Source organism: Tachysurus vachellii, chromosome 3, assembly GCF_030014155.1.
Source record: "Tachysurus vachellii isolate PV-2020 chromosome 3, HZAU_Pvac_v1, whole genome shotgun sequence".
Taxonomy (NCBI): domain Eukaryota; kingdom Metazoa; phylum Chordata; class Actinopteri; order Siluriformes; family Bagridae; genus Tachysurus; species Tachysurus vachellii.
The window spans coordinates 30151542-30172442 of NC_083462.1; the positions used below are offsets into that span (position 1 = coordinate 30151542).

General features: G+C 39.6%; 4 protein-coding genes across 4 annotated transcripts in view; 3 read left to right on the plus strand and 1 right to left on the minus strand.

Moving 5' to 3' along the window:
- Positions 1 to 998: 998 nt before the first annotated feature.
- On the plus strand, positions 999 to 5870 carry LOC132843390 (transmembrane emp24 domain-containing protein 5-like). The gene is made up of 4 exons (XM_060866683.1): positions 999 to 1318; positions 3004 to 3101; positions 3194 to 3374; positions 4311 to 5870. The coding sequence occupies exons 1-4, from the start codon at positions 1136 to 1138 to the stop codon at positions 4527 to 4529; spliced, it is 681 nt and encodes a 226-aa protein (XP_060722666.1). The 5' UTR covers positions 999 to 1135; the 3' UTR covers positions 4530 to 5870.
- A 5897-nt stretch (positions 5871 to 11767) lies between these two features.
- On the minus strand, positions 11768 to 12295 carry LOC132843405 (histone H2B). Its single transcript, XM_060866700.1, has one exon. It carries the CDS (start codon positions 12140 to 12142, stop codon positions 11768 to 11770), a length of 375 nt encoding a protein of 124 aa, XP_060722683.1. The 5' UTR covers positions 12143 to 12295.
- Positions 12296 to 19259: 6964 nt separating this feature from the next.
- On the plus strand, positions 19260 to 19901 carry LOC132843398 (histone H1-like). Its single transcript, XM_060866694.1, has one exon. It carries the CDS (start codon positions 19260 to 19262, stop codon positions 19878 to 19880), a length of 621 nt encoding a protein of 206 aa, XP_060722677.1. The 3' UTR covers positions 19881 to 19901.
- Positions 19902 to 20485: 584 nt separating this feature from the next.
- The window catches only part of LOC132843392 (core histone macro-H2A.1-like), a 38692-nt gene continuing 38276 nt past the window's right edge, over positions 20486 to 20901 (plus strand). The window contains exon 1 of the mRNA XM_060866687.1: positions 20486 to 20877. Within this exon, the coding sequence (XP_060722670.1) occupies positions 20495 to 20877 (383 nt within the window). The 5' untranslated portion in view covers positions 20486 to 20494. The remainder of the gene's footprint in view (positions 20878 to 20901) is intronic.

Here is a 20901-nt window from a genome sequence, read left to right on the forward strand (position 1 = left end):
AAATATCATATAAATGCAATAAAAACAAAACAAATATAAACAGCAAGTCATATTATACATTTTTTTAATTTCAATTAACATACGATAAAAAAAAAAAAAAAAATCAAAAACCTTTTCAGGCATAATGTCATTAAATATGTCTTTAAGTGAAGTAACTTGATAAAAGAGCATTCTGCTTGTGTTAAGTCCAGGACAATCTAATAAAATATGTTTGACAGATAAGGGAATCTTACAAAACATACATAAAGTTGGGTTTTCACCTTTTAATGTCCTTATTAAGAGCTTTGGAATCTACAAACATTGTCTGTTTTCCTAACTGTCAAAAACTAATGAGTAACTAGCCTGGATTAGCTGCGGTCGTTAACCAAGGACTGAAACAAACCAACGGAACAAGAAATATAATTTCCTAACATTCAATATCATACAACACATTCTCACTTGTGTAATGTAATCCCTTACTGTCTGGTTTTTAGATTTCTTTCGTTTGAACAACCAAATGCAGCACAGAAGTCCGGCATCGTCCATGCATTTGAGGTAAAGGAGCACCGTACAAAGATGGCGGCGGTTTTGACGCATTTTTAAGACCCCAATGCGACATCTAGTGTATAGATATCTATGGTCGTTAATTATTACCCCTAAATATTATTGTAAGTCTTGCTTTAAATCATGTACATGGACGATGTATAGTCAGTATACATGTAAAACATACAAAATGTCCAAAGTTCGCGAGTTCGAACAAAGACTCAATTTCCCATAATGCAACGCATTAAGAGTGTCTGTAATATTCGCCTGAATGGATAACTTAATTCTATGGATAAATGGATAATTTTCTGATTAAATTTGGAGATAAAAATTTTATTAGTTTCTTAAATTATTTATTTTTTATAAATAAATAAATAAATAAATAAATAAATAAATAAATAAATAAATAAGCTCGATGGTTAGTTGGTCTACATGTTGATCTCTCTTCAGAGCTGCTGGGTCCTGAAGTAGTTGATCGACACACACACACACACACACACACACACACACACACACACACACACACACACAGAGAAGTTTCCCAGGAAAGTTGAGTTTATATAAAGTTATTAGGCTTTGAGGTGTTATTGTTCTCACACTGTTAGTTGTCATTATGCGGTTGAGTTGGGGATTAGTGTTAATGCACGTATGGCTGTGTGTGTTGGAGTGGTTTGTGGTCACCGGCGCTTTCACACAGTCTCTGGACAGCGACTTCACCTTCACACTGCCTCCCGGACACAAGGAGTGTTTCTACCAAACCATGAAGAAAGACGCATCTCTGGAAATAGAGTATCAGGTAAAAAAAAACAACTATATTTATTTTAGGTGTGAGTGAGTGAGTGAGTGAGTGAGTGAGTGAGTGAGTGTGTGTGTGTGTGTGTGTGTGTGAGAGAGAGAGAGAGAGTGTGTGCGTGTGTGTGCGCGTGTTCAATAACAATCACTGAAATCAATATTTAATCAGATTTTGTTGCTAATTCATGTTGGAACAAGGTACAAGATGCGCTATAGAGAGACTTCCATAAAACCTACCATTTAAAATGAAACGTATGTTAACTTTAAACCAGAGGAAAGAAATAATAAGGGGAGGGAAGTAGTCTAGTGTTTAAGGCCCAGAAGGTCATGAGTTTGAATCCCAGCTCCACCAAGTGCCACTGCTGGGTCCTTGATCAAGACCCTTAACCCTTAATTGCTCAGTTGTATAAATTGTAAGTCACTCTGGGTAAATGTGTCTGTTAAACTAGAGAAAGGTAAATACTCCGTTCACAGTATCGGTGAAAAAAGGGGGGGCAAGTTTTCAGACATGAGGTGGCATCGGGGTGTAACTCTTATGTCATCTACAATATTAAGTGTACGTGCGCCTAAGCTACAGATTTTTTTATCTCAGTTTTTCAAAACACACTATTTATGTGACTGTAGGTTTTTCTGGCTATTTTCATATAAAAACTGATTTAATTCAGCTTTTTCCACTATATCAGTATTCAAATGGCTTAAGTGTTTACATACACCAAAACTCCAGAAACAGAGCTAACTACTTTTATCATAATTAGGAGTGAACTGGACGTGGACCTGAAACTCCATGGAGAGTCACGAAGGAATTTATTTAGCAATGAGTTGACGTTCAGAATGACTTTGCGATCTATATGCATGTAGCAGACGTTTTACTCTTTTCTTCCTTTTTCTGAACAGCTGAAGAGGTCACATTCCTAAACCTTGTTTGTTTGGTCCCTTGTTCGTCGAGGCACTACCCTGACTGCGACTGTAACACACTCCTGTCCCGAATCGAAAACATTGTTCCGGTTTTCACGTGCCTAGTTTCAGTGAGCCTTGGATCATTTCGTGAATGTTCTTAATAAAGTGGCCATTTTGAGCGAGCGTGTTAAAGTGCAGATTTGTGGCACAATCCGAACAGTATTGTGAAACATGTATCTGAAGTTATCAGAGTTACAGGCAAAGGGTCACTCGTCCATGTGGTTGTCTCGGGGTCTCCTGGGATCTGTGCTTGGTTTAAAGAGTCGTTATGGTTAAGTTCCTGTGTGGAGATTTTTGGAAACCGTGATGATGCTGATGAACATATAGATGTTTCATATAGTTGTGACCCCTCCTGAAAAGTTTTTCCTTTCCACAAGCAAAGCTGCAATCTTTGAGTGCATGAAGTGTCCAACGTTCCACACTCTCGTTTGAATAAGTGCACCATCTGGGTAAAGACAAGACGGAGAATCTTTGTTAATCAAGTCTGTTTGTAAGCAGTCGTGTGTTTTGCTCAGTGTTTTGTACATGATGAATAATTCATGTCTGCCTCTATGCATATTCATGCAAAACCGGAGAACTCTTCAGAGCACTCAGAGTAAATCCAGGTAAATCCAGAAGTGGCTACTTGAGCTTGAGAATGAGTATTTTGATGTTGGATTGTGGTCTGAACAAATTCCTCCTGGAGAGGAGAGTTTCCATCATACCTGACTATGTGTTTTGTTGAATTTGCAGGTCCTGGATGGAGCAGGACTGGACGTGGATTTCTACCTGTCCTCTCCTACAGGTCACATTCTGGCCTCAGACTTCAGGAAGTCTGACGGAGTTCATACGTAGGTTTTTTACTCTCCTTCATGTCTGCATGCGTTATTATTTTTCTTATTATTATCATCATCAACATTAGATATCTGGTGTTCTTTCTCAGAGTGGAGACGGAGGAGGGAGACTACATGTTCTGCTTTGACAACACCTTCAGCGCAGTGTCTGAGAAGATCATTTTCTTCGAGCTCATTCTGGACAACATGGACGATGGAGAAGATCCCGAGAGCTGGAAGGAGTACGTGCAAGGTGCTGACCTGCTGGACATGAAGTTGGAAGACATCATGGTGAGAGAACACACATATTCTTAGCAACCTAGCATTGAGAATACCTCTCAAACCATGAAAAGAATCATGCTAGATCAGATGTTATTGCAAAACAACAGAAGGAAGCAAGACTTTTCTACTGGAATCATTACGCCATTTCACCAGGTCAGCATAAATTACAGCAAGTTTTAATTGTTGGAACCTGGGACTTAAAAGTACGGCAGAGGCATGTGGCAAAAATGTTATTTTCAATGCAGCCCCTAAATTAGAGCACGAACTTTAAAACATATGATTTAATGGGAAAAAATACTTCAGCTTTAGTATGTTGGTATCTTTATACCTCAGGATTGAGAAATCAAGTGATAAAATCAAGTTGTCAATGTGAGAATAAATCAAATATAAAGCAGAAATTGCCAAGTGCAGAGCCTGAATGTTTCAACGCTCAGCAGTTCTGTCGCTTGCTTTTGGCCCACAGGATAAAAATAGGTTCCAGATTATGATTTTTGTTTCAGGAAGTTCAAGATCGAAACTGCAGATGTGCAGGAAGTGTTTCTGAAGTAGCACAAAGGGATTCATTTTTACCAAAGACTAGAGTAATACTAAGAGTGTGGAGGTGTGGACAGAGAGGCATCGTCAAAATCATGTCTATAACCATCCAGAACATCTCACAGAACCTCAGACATCACCGACCTCACAGAACCTCAGACATCACCGACCTCACAGAACCTCAGACATCACTGACCTCACAGAACCTCAGACATCACTGACCTCACAGAACCTCAGACATCACTGACCTCATCTTCTACATTGTTTAGATCTGTGTGTGTTTTTGGAGCTCACTCTGCTTGTCTCACTCTCTGCTCGTCTCTCTCACTCTCTGCTTGTCTGCTCTCTCTCTCTCTCTCTCTCTCTCTCTCTCTCTCTCTCTCTCTCTCCCTCCCCCCTCCCCCTCTCCAGGACACGATAAACAGCGTGAAGGCGAGATTAGGGAAGAGTCTGCAGATCCAGACGGTTCTGAAGGCCTTTGAGGCGCGTGACCGCAACCTGCAGGAGAGCAACCTCGATCGCGTCAACATCTGGTCCTTCACTAACATGGTAGTGATGGTGGTGGTGTCCTGCGTGCAGGTCTACCTGCTGCGCAGCCTCTTTGACGACAAGAGGAAAACACACACGTAACCTCTGCTCAACATCCAGGACTGAAAAGAGAAAATATCTCTTCCTCTTCTCCGTCCACTCGAGCTGAACCAAGAACACCCTGGTTTCATTTCTCAGTCTAGAAAATAAGACACAGATCTTATCTGAGCTGCTACAGGTTACAGACCTCACAGTAAAAAGGACATGATGGGTTTTTAACTTAAAGTATTAACATATATGTCACATATGTCAGAGTTTCTTATAGCATCATTTTATAGCAAATAAAGACACATCTACACTGATATTTCTTTTCTTTCCCTCTTTGCCCCCAGAGCACACACTAACGATTTGCCCGCTTGCTTTTTTTTCTCCAAAGCAAAACCTGCTCATTCATCTGCACTGCACTTATAATGCCTTGTTTTTCCTGTAAGATACCCAGGAAAATGTCTGCTTTGGATGTGCTGTTGAAGAGCGATAGCAGAGGAAGCCTCATCACAATAGTGCTTAGAAGTAACCAATAAAAAAAAAACAATACAATCCCAGCGGGTGTGATTTAAGACCTAATGACAACGCAGCGTCTTTGTGAGCGCTCTCTACTGGGGCAGCTGCCCTCATGGGCACTGGCTGTTTTTGGCCCAGAAAAGGGAAAGTGAGCCTTCGTCTATAAATCCCTGCAAAGCAGACAAGCAGATCGTGTGACGGCCCTCGCTGACCACAGTCTCTCTCTGGAGCAAGTTCTTGAACAACATTTCAGGCTTTGGAATTTGTTGGTATGAGCTCATATCGGGCTCAGCTGAAGCCGACCTTGGGCGTCCACTATGAGATAAGTGCAGCGTCTGAGCTCACATCCCTAACAGAGCTGTAAACGACGTGTTTGGAGTCACGGTGACTTTAAAACCTCCTTCTGTGGCTTATCTACAGGAAATATTTCCATTAACAGGAAGATTAATAAATCAGTGTCATCAAACGTTAAAGCTTCTCTGGTTTTCACAACTTCATAAAAAAAAAACGAATGGCTTTATTTACTTTCCGTCAAATACGTATACGTACCTCGTCCCTCCTACAGATATCCTGCGCTCACTTTAAGGGATCTATATTTTATTTTATTGTTGTTATTTTAAGCATGTACACTGTAGGCTGTTTAATACCTACTGATATCTGACGAGTATAGAATGTTATACTGACTCTTCATCAGTATTTGTGGAACCCTCAGGAAATCTAAGTAGTTTAGACATTTGTAATGTGCGTTTAGAATAGAAATAATCTTAAAATAATAATAATAATCCTTTCTTTCTGCCATCTAATAGAGTTTGGATTATAATTCCAGTTATTGTGTAGTCATGATATTAGTGAGCAGTAATAAAAACACTGATCTGTGCATTAGATGTGTGCATGAGACCTTTTTTACTCTTGCAGTTAATATTTTTAGATGACTGTGGTAAGTGTGGTAAAGATCCCAGGATCCAGGTCTACACCTCTATGCCATATGATGAAGAGGAAACACACTGAAAGGAGTCCACCAGAGTCAAAGCGTTTATTATTATTTATTATTAAGACCATGTATGATGAACTGGAAAGTCTGGTGTATATTTTTGTGTTAAATATTTGTATTGCACACACTTTTGGGTAAGAATGTCATTTTGGGTAAATGTCGTTAATCATGCAGAGATACAGAGATGTGTTCAGCGAAGAATGAGACAACACACTGGCTTTAAAACTTACAAATAAAGATTAAAGTTTCACATCAGTTAAATGTCCAGCTCCATGTTTTAATTCTTTAAATCTACCTTCTCTGGATCCAAGACATTGTTTCCTGGTTGTTGTTTTTTTTTAACACTTTCTTTTTTCCGAGCTTTAATGCATTACATGCCTTCTTGTACATTCACAGTCATGTACATGTATGACTGTGTGGACACTTCCAACTCCACCACCATCATCAACTTTGCTAATGACACTGTTGTGGTGGGCCTGATCTCCAACAACAACTAGACGGCCTACCTACAGGAGACTAAAAACCTGGAGAGATGGTGCCAGGAGAACAATCTTCTCCTGAACGTCAGCAAGACTAAGCAGTTGATAGTGGACTTCAGCACAAAGCAGGAGCGGTCATACCAACCGCTAAACATCAACGGGACCCCAGTGGAGAGAGTGGACAGTTTCCGGTACCTGGGTGTTCACATCACACAGGACCTGTCTTGGTCCTGTCACATCAACACCCTGGTGAAGAAGGCCTGGCAGCGTCTGTACCACCAGAGACGCTTAAGGGACTTCAGACTACCCTCTCAGGTGCTAAAGACTTTCTACACCTGTACCATTGAGAGCGTCCTAACGGGTAGCATCACTTTCTGGTTCGGGAACAGCACCATGCAGGACAGGCGAGCCCTTCAGAGGGTGGTGCGATCAGCTGAACGTACCATCCACACTGAGCTCCCTCACCTGCAGGACATCTACAGCATACGGTGCCGGACCAGGGCCAGGAAGATTGTAAAGGATCTCAGCCATCCCAACTATGGACTTTTTTCTTTGTTGTGCTCAGGAAAACGCTTCCGCTCCTTGAAAGCAAACACAGAGAGAATGAGGAGAGGCTTCGTCCCGCAGGCCATTCAGAGTCTAAATCAGAAAATACCAAGGATCTAGTACTGGCCCTCTCTCTCCATCTACAGGTGTTTTTATGCACACCTTTTTTTGCACTGACACGTTAACTCTGGACTGTCACTGTCACTTTAACTGTGGACTGTCACTGTCACTTTAACTATGGACTTGCACAGCACAGTGCCACTTTATACACTATATACACTATTTACCAGAGATGGGGGACTCGAGTCATATGACTTGACTCGAGTCGGACTTAAGTCGCACATTTGAGACTTGAGACTTGCTTGACAAATATTAAAAAAAGACTCGACTTGACTTTGACTTGACATTCATGACTTGAGACTTGTTTTTTTTTTTTTTTTTTTTTTTTTTTTTTTAATCTGTTTTTAAACGCACGCAAGAGCGTAATCTAACCACGTGATGCAGCAGGCAAGTAGAGGGAGCGCGCACTAACTAATAAACCTTAACAGTCGTGACTAAACATGGAAGGCGCTACACCAAAAATAATGTAAGTTCGGGTACAGGGATTTTGTGCAAAATGAGAAGAGAAGAACAGCAGTATGCGACCACATCGCTCACAATTGAATGACACAATTGAAGTTCTATGAAATGTAATTTTTTGCAAGCGCTAACCTGTATGTGGACACCTTTTAAAAATAAATGCATATAATCATTTTTTGGTGCAAATAAAACTCATAGTCCATAAATACTGTAGATTTAACTTTGTTTAATATATAGATTTAGTTAAATCATCAAACATCTGTATGACTTGCCAGTGACTTGCTTGACTCAAGCTACGACTTGACTTGACTTGCTTGACATAAAGCAGTGACTTGAGTTGACTTGACACTCACAAAAAATGACTCGGACTTACTTGAGACTTGAAGGTTAAGACTTGAGACTTGCACATGTGTGACTTACTCCCACCTCTGCTATTTACACACCATACTGCCATATATACTGCCACACCATACTACCATACACACACACACATCTATCTATCTATCTATCTATCTATCTATCTATCTATCTATCTATCTATATATATATGGTTCATACTTTTTTATTTATCTATCTCCTTCTGGTTTTGGTTATATTTCTTATCCTAAATTGCTTATATACAGGACTGATGCAAGACCTCCAAGACCTCCGGAAACACGCCCACTTTACGCCGTGGTAACGAAACCCCTGGATTGTCGTCTTGTATAGGGCAGTACATTGGAACGAATGCGTTAATTGAGCCGCCATCTTGGTACAGGGGACCCCCTCCTCTTAATGCATCAGCGTGAATATAGGCAAAGACATAAAATCACCATAAATCGTCATGAATGCGATTTTCTAGTTTTTTTTTTTTGGTTCGTTCCAAAGGTCAGACATGTATTTATAATTAAGTCCAGAGAAAATTTTAGGTTTTGATATTAAGATAATCTAATTTTTCACAATATAATGCCTACTGCTAGTAGGTGTAAGTGTGTTAGTTACATTCTTCTACTTGAGTAAACTTCAAATGAACAATCGCTACTTACCTTATGGCCTACTGCATGCAACACTGCTACATTGGTGTGACTATACATGTTCATTTAAACATTTAAAATGTATTGGTTTATTTGTAGTGGTTTATAAAGTATCCCTGCAACAACACGATCTTACACAGTTTCTTCCTGACACTTTTGCTCTGCAGTTGCAGAGTATGAACCTTTGCGACATGGTGTTGTCTCAACTTATGAAAGTTACAGACAACCAGTGACATTAAGCTAAAGTGATGGTTGTCTATGCCATCTTGAGTCTCAAATGTCGAAGACCAAATATGTCCTCAGAGCCTACTTCTGCTTTAGATCGGATTCAGATTATTTTATTCAATACCATGTCAGCAATCAAAGCTATTTTCATGGCAAAAATTCAATTACAAAAACACAAATATCATATAAATACAATAAAAACAAAACAAATATAAACAGCAAGTCATGTTATACAATTTTTTAAAATTAATATACGATAAAAAAATCCAAGTCCTTTTCAGTCATAATGTCATTAAATATGTCCTTAAGTGAAGTAACTTGATAAAAGAGCATTCTGCTTGTGTTAAGTCCAGGACAATCTAATAAAATATGTTTGACAGATAAGGGAATCTTACAAAACATACATAAAGTTGGGTTTTCACCTTTAAGCAAAAAAAGCATGGGTCAATTTTGAATGTCCTTATTAAGAGCTTCGGAATCTACAAACATTGTCGGTTTTCCTAACTGTCAAAAACTAATGGGTAACTAGCATGGATTAGCTGCGGTCGTTAACCAAGGACTAAAACAAACCAATGGAACAAGAAATATAATTTCCTAACGTTCAGTATCATAAAACACATTCTCACCTGTGAAATGTAATCCCTTACTGTCTGGTTTTTAGATTTCTTTCGTTTGAATATCCAAATGCGGCACAGAAGTCCGGCATCATGCATGCATTTGAAGTACAAGAGCCCTTTACAAAGATCCATAGATATATACCATAGATGTCGCCTTGGGTTCCTAACATTGTAGCAATGCTGCATCCATAGATTTATACCTGAACGTTAGGAAATTATATTTCTGGTTCCGTTGGTTTGTTTATTCTTCTCGGATTTTTTGGTTTTGTACGACAGCCCAGAAACAGGCCAGTAGGCAGACTATCTATAACAAATTGACCTTAGGTGTGTTTCTGGGATAGACTCTATGTCCAAAGCAGCCCATGATAAAGAATTATTTCATATGTATGTGTTTGTGTGTGTGTGTGTGTATATGTATATACAGTGAGAAATAACAGTAATCCAATTAAGTGACTTGAACAGACGTATTTTTTAAGGATCTGAAATGAAGGTTATCTGTATGTTAGTATATCATTGCTTCTATTATTTTGCTTTGCTTTGAGGAGGAGTACAGCTGCTCTACAGAAGATGCTCTCTTGCCAAGAGCATTTCCTTGCAGATGTTTTGGGTCTGTCCACAGGAAACCAGGATTGTTCAAACTGTTTACATGCTGCTTACATCCATCAAACTGTTTACATGCTGTTTTGCACACCTTTTTGCTCTTTCGCACAAACTGTCCAACATTTCAGCCGTTTTGCACATACTATACAATATTTCAGCCATTTGCTGTTTTTGCATAATTCTATATATTATCTCAAGGACCTGCTGCTAAGAAACTGTTTATTCTGATGTTACTGTGCACGAAATATTGTTTGAACATTCAGTATTCACACACAGTATTTACACTAGTCGGTTGGCGCTGTTTCTGTTTACTGTTTATTGTCCGTTGTGTATTGTATTTTTTGTACTTTTTGTATTGTCTTGTAACTTTTTGCCTGCACTGTCTTGTCCTGCACTGTTTGCACCAAGTTGCACAGTTGCACTTTATGTGGCTAAGACTACTTACAAGTCCTTAGCCCTGTCTTTGTGTTATGTAGCACCATGATCCTGGAGAAATGTTCTCATTTCGCTGTGTACTGCAACAGATATATATGGTTGAAATGACAATAAAAGCTTCTTGACTTGACTTGTTCGTATAAACAAACCCATTGTTTGTCCTGCTCGGTTTTAAAGAGTGGTGAAGTGAGGTGAAGGTTAGCTGTTTCAGATGACTGTTTGTGACACACAGCAGAAGCCGAGGTCTTATCTTTGACTTGAGTAGCTCTAGAGCTAGAGCTCTATAAATGTGTGTGTCAGATCAGTTATACTAATCACCTGTAACGAGCTCTAAAGGAGCTGTGTGAGAGAAATACTTCATTATGTGACCCACATACTGTACAGTAAGAAATAAGGCCAACGAAAGCCTTCTGTTATGGCAGTGAAATACAGAGTGAAAACTGTTTTTCTCTCTGGAGCAGTAACTGAATAATAAGGCAGGCCATTGATTACACTGTCATCCCAGATGTCTATAGCATTATTACTTCTAGATCAGTGACACTAAAACACTGTTACCTGGATTGCAGAAAGCTCTCACTTTCTGTTTAGATGTTCTCCTTAGAAACTTGTAAGGAAATTGAATGAGTGAACATGAACTTGTAAGGAAAAGGTGTGAATGAGTGTAAGAATGAGCGTATGGTGCACTATAATGGACAGAGATCCCATCCTCAAGCCTATTGTTCCTGGGTTAAACAACATGACCAGGATAAAGCAGTTACTGAAGATGAAAAAAACAAATTAGTTAATAAATTAGATGTTTTCCATTAAATGTGTGTGATCCTGCACACCACCTACATGCGACATCTTGTCACTCCTCATACAACTGCTATTCTAAATAAGGATACATAATGAAAGAAGTGTTTTGAAATGTTTCTCTGTTTGTTTCCAAATAGAGCACATAAATTAAATAATTAATAAGCTAAATAATACACAAAGAATAATAGCATTGTGGATGGATGTTGACCGCCATCGTGTGGCCACGTTTAGGAAGTGCAGGTTACTCACACGAGAAATATAATTTGTAGTAAATAAATTATTACTACTATTACGAATAATAATAATAATAATAATAATAATAAATTTTTATTTATTTACTATTACTGCTAATACTAATAATATTAGACCAATCTCAAACAAAAAAAAATTTAAGTGTGTCTTTCTGTCCCTCACACACAAAGAAGATTTGCACTTTGTATGAATAAGTAGGCGGCTCTTAAAAGAGCCTTTGTGTAGATAAAGAAGGCGGTAACGCGCTTTACTTGGAGCTGGTGTACTTGGTGACGGCCTTTGTGCCCTCAGACACGGCGTGCTTAGCCAACTCTCCAGGAAGCAACAGACGCACGGCAGTCTGGATCTCCCTAGAGGTGATGGTGGAGCGCTTGTTGTAGTGAGCCAGACGAGAAGACTCACCGGCGATGCGCTCAAAAATGTCGTTGACGAACGAGTTCATGATGCCCATGGCCTTAGAGGAGATACCGGTATCAGGGTGCACCTGCTTCAGGACTTTGTACACGTAGATGGCGTAACTCTCCTTCCTGGTCTTTCTGCGCTTCTTGCCGCCTTTACCCGCCGTCTTGGTCACGGCTTTCTTGGACCCCTTCTTGGGCGCGGTCTTAGCTGGTTCAGGCATGCTGTTGCTGTTCGAGTGAAGTGCGAGAGAATGAGTAACACCCACCTAGCGGCTGGTCTATTTACAGTCTGACATTGTAATTAGGCACAAGAGAACAAACGTGTGTTATTGGTCATAATCCCAAAGCTCCTGATGCGGAGCGCCTCCTCCCGCTCCTCCTACACACTTACTCCTCCCCACTGTGTCTGCTGTGCTTTGTTCCCCTTCCGCCGTTTTACACTCAACTTTGTGCTTTATGACAAAAGAAAAGGGGAAACAATCCTGTTTCTGCCACTAGACCTTACACGTTTTTCACTCTCTCTCTCTCACACACACACACAACGTGAAAGAGAAAGATAGAGACGTATATAAATATAAATCAATTAACCTGTAAATCAGAAGTCATTTTATCAACTGTAAAACACAAAATATTACAGAATCTATAAGGTTTATAGTCTAAGTGAGCTACATTTTCTCCAACACTAATCTCATTCTAAAACTCATTCTTATTCACAAGGAAAGCTCATTGAAGTCAAAATTCAAACATCAAATGTGGGTCAAAACAGAAAGTCACTGTTCTACTTGAAATACTGTATTTAGTCAACATCTAGACACAGGCCTCACTGCAAATGGGATTTTGGTGGCCATCATTTGAACAGCTATGTTAGAGTACTTGTATATAAGTAGACTCTGTTTGTTATAGATAAACAATACAACAGTTGAACAACAGAGTCTGATATGCTGTACACGCTATTGTACTGAAAGCATAGCAATGAAGTGTAATTCTGATAGTTGTGTGTGACTGCCAGAATCTGGAAATCAACATGTAAACTGGTTAATAATTACTGTGACATGCCGTATGCAAACAAAGGTTGAACCAAAATTCAGAATTTTAGAACCAACCACTACACAAACAATAAAAGATCAAAAGCAGTACAGAATGTACAGACATAACTGAACTTATATATATACACACAGTTAAGTACAAGTACATACAGTATATATTTGGACACAGGCACAATTTTCCTGCTTTTGGCTATGTATGCCACAGAATAAAATGAAAATGAAAAAAACAAAAAAAAAATAACAAGATGCATATTTGAGCAGAGAAGACGTTCAGCTTTAATTCAAGGGGTTGATCAAAAATATCAAGTAAAAGGTTCAGGAACTGCAACCATTTTTATGCACAGTCCGCCCATTTTCAGGGGCTCAAATGTAATTGGACAAATGAATATAATCATAAATAAAAATTTCATTTTTAATATTTTGTTGAAAATTGCAGGCAATGACTGTCTGAGGTCTGGAGCCCACGTACATCACCAGAGACTGGGTTTCCTCCTTTCTGATAGTTTGCCAGGCCTTAACTGCAGCTGTCTTCAGTTGATGTTTGTTCATAGGTCTTTCTGCCTTTAGTTTTGCCTTCAGCAAGTGAAATGCATGTTCAATCGGGTTGAGATCAAGTGATTGACTCGGCCATTGCAGAATATTCCATTTCATTTCCTTAAAAAACTCCTGGGTTGCTTTTGCAGTGTGTTTTGAATCATTGTCCATTTGTACTGTGAAATGCCGTCCAATCAACTTTGCTGCATTTGGCTTAATCTGGGCAGACAGTATATTCCTATACACATCAGAATTCATCCAGCTGCTTCTGTCTTCTGTCACATCATCAATAAACACCAGTGACCCAGTGCCACTGGAAGCCATGCATGCCCATGCCATTACACTGCCTCCACTATGTTTTACAGATGACGTTGTATGCTTTGGATCAGTGACTTTGGATCATGAAGGCTGTTCCAAGCCTTCTCCATACTTTTCTCTTCCCGTCATTCTGGTAAAGGTTGATCTTAGTTTCATCTGTCTAAAGAATGCTTTTTCAGAACTGGTCAGGCTTTTTTAGATTTCTTTTGGCAAAGTCTAATCTGGCCTTTCTATTCTTGAGGCTTATGAATGGTTTGCGATAATCTACCACTGTTGTCTTTTGTGGACGGCCAGGCCATTTTATGTTGCTGAGCTCACCATTGCATTCTTTTTTCTCAGAATGTACCAAACTGTTGATCTTTTTTGGAGCCTAACGATGACCTGTTTGACTTGCATGGAGAGCTCATTTGAACGCATGATGTAGGTTCACAGCAAAAGATTCCAAGTGGAAATACCACATGTAGAATACACTCGAACTTTTACCTGCTTGATTGATGAAGAAATAATGAAGGAATAACCTACACCTGTCCATGAAACAGCTTTTGGTTCAATTGTCCAATTACTTTTGGTCCCTTGAAAAAGGGGCTGGCTACTCTCAAGAGCTGTAATTCCTAAACCCTTACTCCAATTTGGATTTAAATACCCTCAAATTAAAGCTGAGAGACTTTCAGCCCACTATACCTATACATCTATAGCTTAAATATTTTTTGGCAAGTACCTTAAAAAAAAAAGAAAAAAATGTACCTGTGTCCAAATATATATGGACCTAACTGTGTATGGAAATTGTAATCTAGTTTGAAAGATTATCAGTCAAGAACTAAATGTATTATTGCAATTTTGAAATTTGGCCAACATATAAGATCGAATAGTATTCATAACAGTAAGTTTTAATTATGTCATTTATTGCTTTTATATTAGTTTCCTTGTTGCTGTGTTGTTGTTGTTGTTGTTGTTGTTGTTGTTGTTGTTGTTGTTGTTGTTGTTGATAGTAGTAATAGAAGCAATATCCTAAAATGTGCAAAAGTTGCACAGGGTAAAAAACAAAAGAAAAAAAAAAAACGAATACTAATACTAATAATAGTAACCTTCAACTATTTGTAACCATTGTGTTTTTTTTATCACATTTCTGGAGAAGCACAATGTCTACATGGTTCGACATGCTCTTTATCACTATTCTAAAGATGTTTCATTTTAACTTGATTAAACCTATTCACTCAGTTCCTTTTCACTCGGTTTCATAACACTGTATCACTAAAACTCTGGGTCCACCAAAAAGTTTCCCTTAGATGTGAAAAATTCAGAAAATGAATGAAAATCCTTGGTCTTGTCATATCTTGGGTTTGACTGAAGATCATATTCAGAATATTTGAAAATATCCTAAAATGATTTTCACACACTGTGTATACATTTTACACTATGTTTTTTGCTTTCTTTGTTTGGCCACATCATTATCACAATTTTATACAGACATCCATTAAATCCAGCTCAGTTTGAGCTTGGATATTATAGCAAAGACAATCACTCTGGACCCCTCACATCCAGCACACTCACTCTTTGAACTGTTGCCATCTGGTCGATGTTACAGAGCCCTGAGCACCAGAACGACCAGACATAGGAACAGTTTCTTCCCTCAGGCAATCCATCTGATGAACACTTGACATACACAGAACACACAACTCTATTCTTACATTATTTACTTAAAACACATACTTATTTATATTTCAATATGCACATTTATATTTAAATATGCACATTTATATTTCAATTTGCACATTTTTCCACTGTACATACAACTGTCTATATTATATATAAATGTCTTATTCAACTAAAATTTAAAGAGGTCCAGTAAGAGAAAATTTCTTGAAGCAAAGGTCCGGAAGATCATAATGTCTAACTAGTTAATGTGAGATATATATATATATCTGACTGTCAAATCAAATAAATTCAGTACAATTCAAAAACCTTTTGACAATATTTATTGTCATGTTACATAGAACTGAACATATGTATGATTTTAGATATATGTATATATATATGTATATATATATATAGTGTATGTTTAAATAAAGTGCTTAACTTTCCCATTTATATCTCAGTGAGAGAACTGAGCTCTAGCTTGGCTTGGCAAGATTTTATGAGGTGCTCATTAGTGACCCTTGAACCATATTTAGTTTTGATTATGTTCATTGTAGAGAAAGCTGCCTTGCAGTTGTATGTAGAGCCAAACATGGTCAGGATGTATAGGGCTACTTCCCTCAGAAGTCGCTGTCTCAAGGACGCTGTCTTCAGATTTGAGTGGATCTGTTTGTTCAAAACCTGTATGTTTTGTCTCATAATGGCGTTTCACATTGCCACTTTTAATAAGTGCCACGGTTTCTGAAAATATGAGACACGCTGCTTTAGTGTGAAGTGTGAAGTATGAAGAGAAATGAATCTGTCCATTCTGGATTAAATGCTCTATTTTCGCTGTCCACTTTTCTTCTTTTGGAGAGCGCCATTTGTTCTTTATTCTCCCTTTCTCCATCTCACTTGTCTGTTTCTCTCTCTTTCTCCGTCTCACTCGTCTGTTTCTCTCCCTTTCTCCGTCTCACCCGACTGTTTCTCTCCCTTTCTCCTTCTCACTCGTCTGTTTCTCTCCCTTTGTTTTCTACATGTATCGCTATCTTTCATTCATGTGTAACTTTACTCTAATTCTCTCGCATCTGTCTTGCACTGTTGAGTCGCAGGGTTTACTTCAGGAATGCACAGACTTGATTGGCTGAGTGGTATCAGTGGTATCTGTGCGTTTCCACTACCACTACCGTAAGGTTGCAAAAGCTGCGCCGGTTATAATAGAAGCGCTTTATCGAGTTTTAAATCATAACCTTTTGTTTTGGCTGTAGGTCCGGGTCCGTATTGGACAGCTTCTGGGTCCGGACCCGGACCGCGGTCCGCCTGTTAGTGACCTATGGTCTAAGATATAAGTCTTAAGTCCTGAACTTCATAGCAGGTGACTGTGGAGGAGCAGAACAAACATGGGGATGTTAGGATAAGAATAAGGACAGAATAAGACTTTTATGACTAAATTATGTGTTTTCAATTTTTATAAAATTGTTTTAGACAGCATTTAAAAATGTTATACATTAGAGTTATAGTGACTGTCAGTAAATTCATTATATTTGTTTATTGGTTATTGAATGTGATTTTATATTAAATATAATAAACACCAGACTCTATGAGGCTTTATGCTAATTTTAAGGGTGGAAAAAACAACAACAAAAAGAAAAACGTCCTTTGGGGAGTTTTTCTTTTTGTTGTTGTTTTTTCCACCCTTAAAATTGGGTGTATTTTTATTGTACTTTACTTTATTGTATTAATAAAGTATCCACTTTCTGTAAATGACACTAATACAAAATTCTATGTAATAGGACTCTCCTAGGACTCAGGACACAAAAGGGACAGGGGAGCTAGACTCACAAAGGTAGGAGAACATGGACAGTGTACTGCACAATGTGAATAAATGTAATAAACGTCAACAAATATTGACCTCCTTTGTTAAATTTTGAGCTCGATTAAGTCACAGATAAAATTCTTTGTCCAATGACAGCACCACGCAAGCAAAAAAGAGAGTGACGTGTAGAGGAGATGGATGGAGGACGGTTTGCGTGACGTGAGTGCTCCTTAAGTGATTTTATAATTTCTCAAGAAGTGAATAAGTTAGTTTTTAAATGTTTTTCCTACCGCACAAACTGGCACAAATCGAGCACAAGCAAATGATACCAGTTTTGTGTGATTTAGACGAACTGGGGTGGAGAGTGATGAAAGACCAAAAGATCAATCTGTTCCTTCCCCAGAATAATCACCATATTCTATTACATATAATTTGTATTAGTGTCATTTACAGAAAGTGGATACTTTATTAATACACAATTAGTTGTATATACTGATGTCATATCTATTAAAATGAAAATCATGAACATTTAGGACGGGGGAAGCAGCTATGGACAGATTATTGCTTTGATGATCCAAATGACAAGAAATAACAGACAGAACATGAGGACTCAGGACACAAAAGGGACAGGGAAGCTAGACTCACAAAGGTAGGAGAACATGGACAGTGTAAAGAAATGAACAGAATTAAATACTGAGCCTCGTGTAGTCTTTCTTTTTTCAAGCTAAACAAATTGACAGCAAAGAAAATCTAGCTGCATACTTTAAACTACCCAAAAGTACAGTGGGTGGCATCCGGCCTCTTAGCTCTACATCAGGGTCATCTCTCTGCCCACTGGTGGTTTTCTCTCTTTTTTCCATTTTTTCTCAGATTGAAATGCAAGTGAAATAAGCAGTGAACTTTGTCAATTCAGGTGTATTTCAGACTTTAACATGAACTGTGAGTAAACATTTGAAATGTCGTTTCATATACTGTAAGAGCTCGATCACTGAGATACGTGATTTTTTAATTTGAATATTCGAAAGTGAAAATTTGAAACGGTGAGAATTTCAATTAATTTTGAAGACTCAAATGTCATACTGCAAGTGAAAAGTTTATTCTTTTTTTCTTTACTGTTGCAAATTATTTTTTAACTACTTTCATGTAATTAGTTACTCAAACAGAGGTAATAATGAATTTCATTCATTTCTTTATCACTACCTGCAGATTATCTAGCAGTGACAGTCAAGTTAGATATTCACACACACACACACACACACACACACACAAAATAATAATAATAATAATAATAATAATAATAATAATAATAATAAATAATAATAATAATAATAATGAGTACAAGTATTCAGAACAATGGCAGGAAAAAAGTATATAATAATTATATATATATCAAATAATATACAAACAAACAAAACCAAAGACACACGCTAATGGACACCCACAACTCGCACTGTCCGTCTGTCTGTCTTCAGTATACATGTGCTTTACGCAGCACAAACGGGGCTCCGTTACAATTACTACACACAACACTCAGCCGCTACAAATACATCAGTGTAATTCACAAGGTTCTCCCGCAACTCGGTAAACACGATTTACAAGCCCCGTGCCTCTTTTTGTCTGGTTTTTACACGCCACATCGCCCCAAATGCGCTGCAAGCCGGAGCGAGCCCCAGACGCACCGTACACTTTTGTGCTCGCTGCGCGACATTGTCTTTTTTCCCGAGACTCGACGCGAGCTCGTAGCGAGCAACAAAGTCCCTGCTCAACAAACATGTTGCTGAACGCTCGGGATCTTGTCTGCAGCGTCGTATTTTCGCCGAGAAACGCCATGAGAAAACACACTTGTCACTGTGTCTCGGAAGCGCAGACATTCAGCCACGGCCGGGTTGAGTCTACAACGTTCTCATGCTTACTTTTAAGGCCAGCCCCCCGGTCGAGAGGAGGAAGGTTCCTGTGTTACACAGCGTTGGACTCGTTTATTCTACTATTAGCTCCTAGAGATAGAGAGAGATGGCTGAAGTCGCTCCCGCTCCCGCGCCGGCCAAGGCGCCCAAGAAGAAGGCAGCTTCGAGGGCCAAGAAAACAGGCCCTAGCGTCGGCGAGCTCATCGTCAAAGCGGTTTCCTCGTCCAAGGAGAGGAGCGGCGTGTCTCTTGCCGCCCTCAAGAAAGCTTTGGCTGCCGGCGGATACGACGTGGAGAAGAACAACTCTCGCGTCAAGCTCGCCGTCAAGAGCCTCGTTACTAAAGGCACTCTGGTGCAGACCAAAGGGACCGGCGCGTCTGGATCTTTCAAGCTGAACAAGAAGCAGACCGAACTTAAGAAGCCCGCAAAGAAAGCCGCGCCCAAAGCGACAAAGGCGGCCGCCAAAAAGCCCGCCGCGGCTAAGAAGCCCAAGAAAGTAGCGGCCAAGAAACCCGCGGCCAAAAAGTCTCCGAAGAAGCCCGTCGCTGCCGCCAAGAAAGCCACCAAAAGCCCCAAGAAGGCCAAAAAGCCGGCGGCCCCCAAGAAGACAACCAAGAGCCCCAAGAGGGCCAAAAAGCCGGCGACCCCCAAGAAGGTAAAAGCTGTAAAGCCCAAGACCTCAAAGCCCAAAGCGGCGAAGGCCAAAAAGGCTCCCAAGAAGAAGTAAACGTGTTTCTTAGGTGTTTTACTCCTCAAACGGCTCTTTTAAGAGCCACCCATATTTTCCCTTAAAGACCTGTTTCCTATTCTGAACAAAAATGATGACTTTACTGGATTCTGTACCGAGTGTTTAGGCAGCTACAGAGTTGTACATTCACGTCCACATAAACGTGTGAACAACTAGGGAGAATTGGACAGTTTACAGATTAAATCCATGTGCATTTATCCTTATTCTATACTAATATATGCTTTTATAGATATTAAATCAGTGAATAATCAAGCTACTGATTATAAATCAGTTGACAAAATATTTTCTCTCTACCAGGATATACATTTAGTCTTTTTTTTATTTCATTCGTTCTCTCTCTCTCTCTCTCTCTCTCTCTCTCACTCTCACACACACGCACACACATAGGGAGTGGGTGGGGTGTGTGGCGTAGAATACAATGATGAACTGACGCTGGAATTCTACGGCGTGTTTCGGATTGGTTCTTCCGTCACAAGGATCTTAGCCAATAAGAGAGTTGATGTGTTGGTTATATAACAGAGCGCTAGAAGAACAGCGCTGTTATTTCGGTGTTGTTCTTAGAACCTATCTGAACTACCTATCTGAGCTACAAGATGAGTGGAAGAGGCAAAACTGGCGGTAAAACGAGGGCTAAGGCCAAGACTCGTTCATCCAGGGCTGGACTGCAGTTCCCCGTGGGTCGTGTGCACAGGCTTCTGCGTAAAGGTAATTACGCCGAGCGCGTCGGTGCCGGCGCTCCGGTTTACTTGGCTGCCGTGCTCGAGTATCTGACCGCTGAGATCCTCGAGTTGGCCGGTAACGCCGCCCGTGACAACAAGAAGACCCGTATCATTCCCCGCCACCTGCAGCTCGCTGTGCGTAACGACGAGGAGCTGAACAAACTGCTCGGAGGAGTGACCATCGCTCAGGGAGGTGTACTGCCCAACATTCAGGCCGTGCTGCTGCCCAAGAAGACTGAGAAGGCCGTCAAGACCAAGTAAACTCGCTCGCTCACCGCTGC

Coding starts and splice junctions, on each gene's coding strand:
- LOC132843390 (XM_060866683.1), top strand. CDS start 1,136: ATGCGGTTGAGTTGGGGATTAGTGTTAATGCACGTATGGCTGTGTGTG. Junction 1,319..3,003: donor CTCTGGAAATAGAGTATCAG/GTAAAAAAAAAC, acceptor TTGAATTTGCAG/GTCCTGGATGGAGCAGGACT. Junction 3,375..4,310: donor TGAAGTTGGAAGACATCATG/GTGAGAGAACAC, acceptor CCCCCTCTCCAG/GACACGATAAACAGCGTGAA.
- LOC132843405 (XM_060866700.1), bottom strand. CDS start 12,142: ATGCCTGAACCAGCTAAGACCGCGCCCAAGAAGGGGTCCAAGAAAGCC.
- LOC132843398 (XM_060866694.1), top strand. CDS start 19,260: ATGGCTGAAGTCGCTCCCGCTCCCGCGCCGGCCAAGGCGCCCAAGAAG.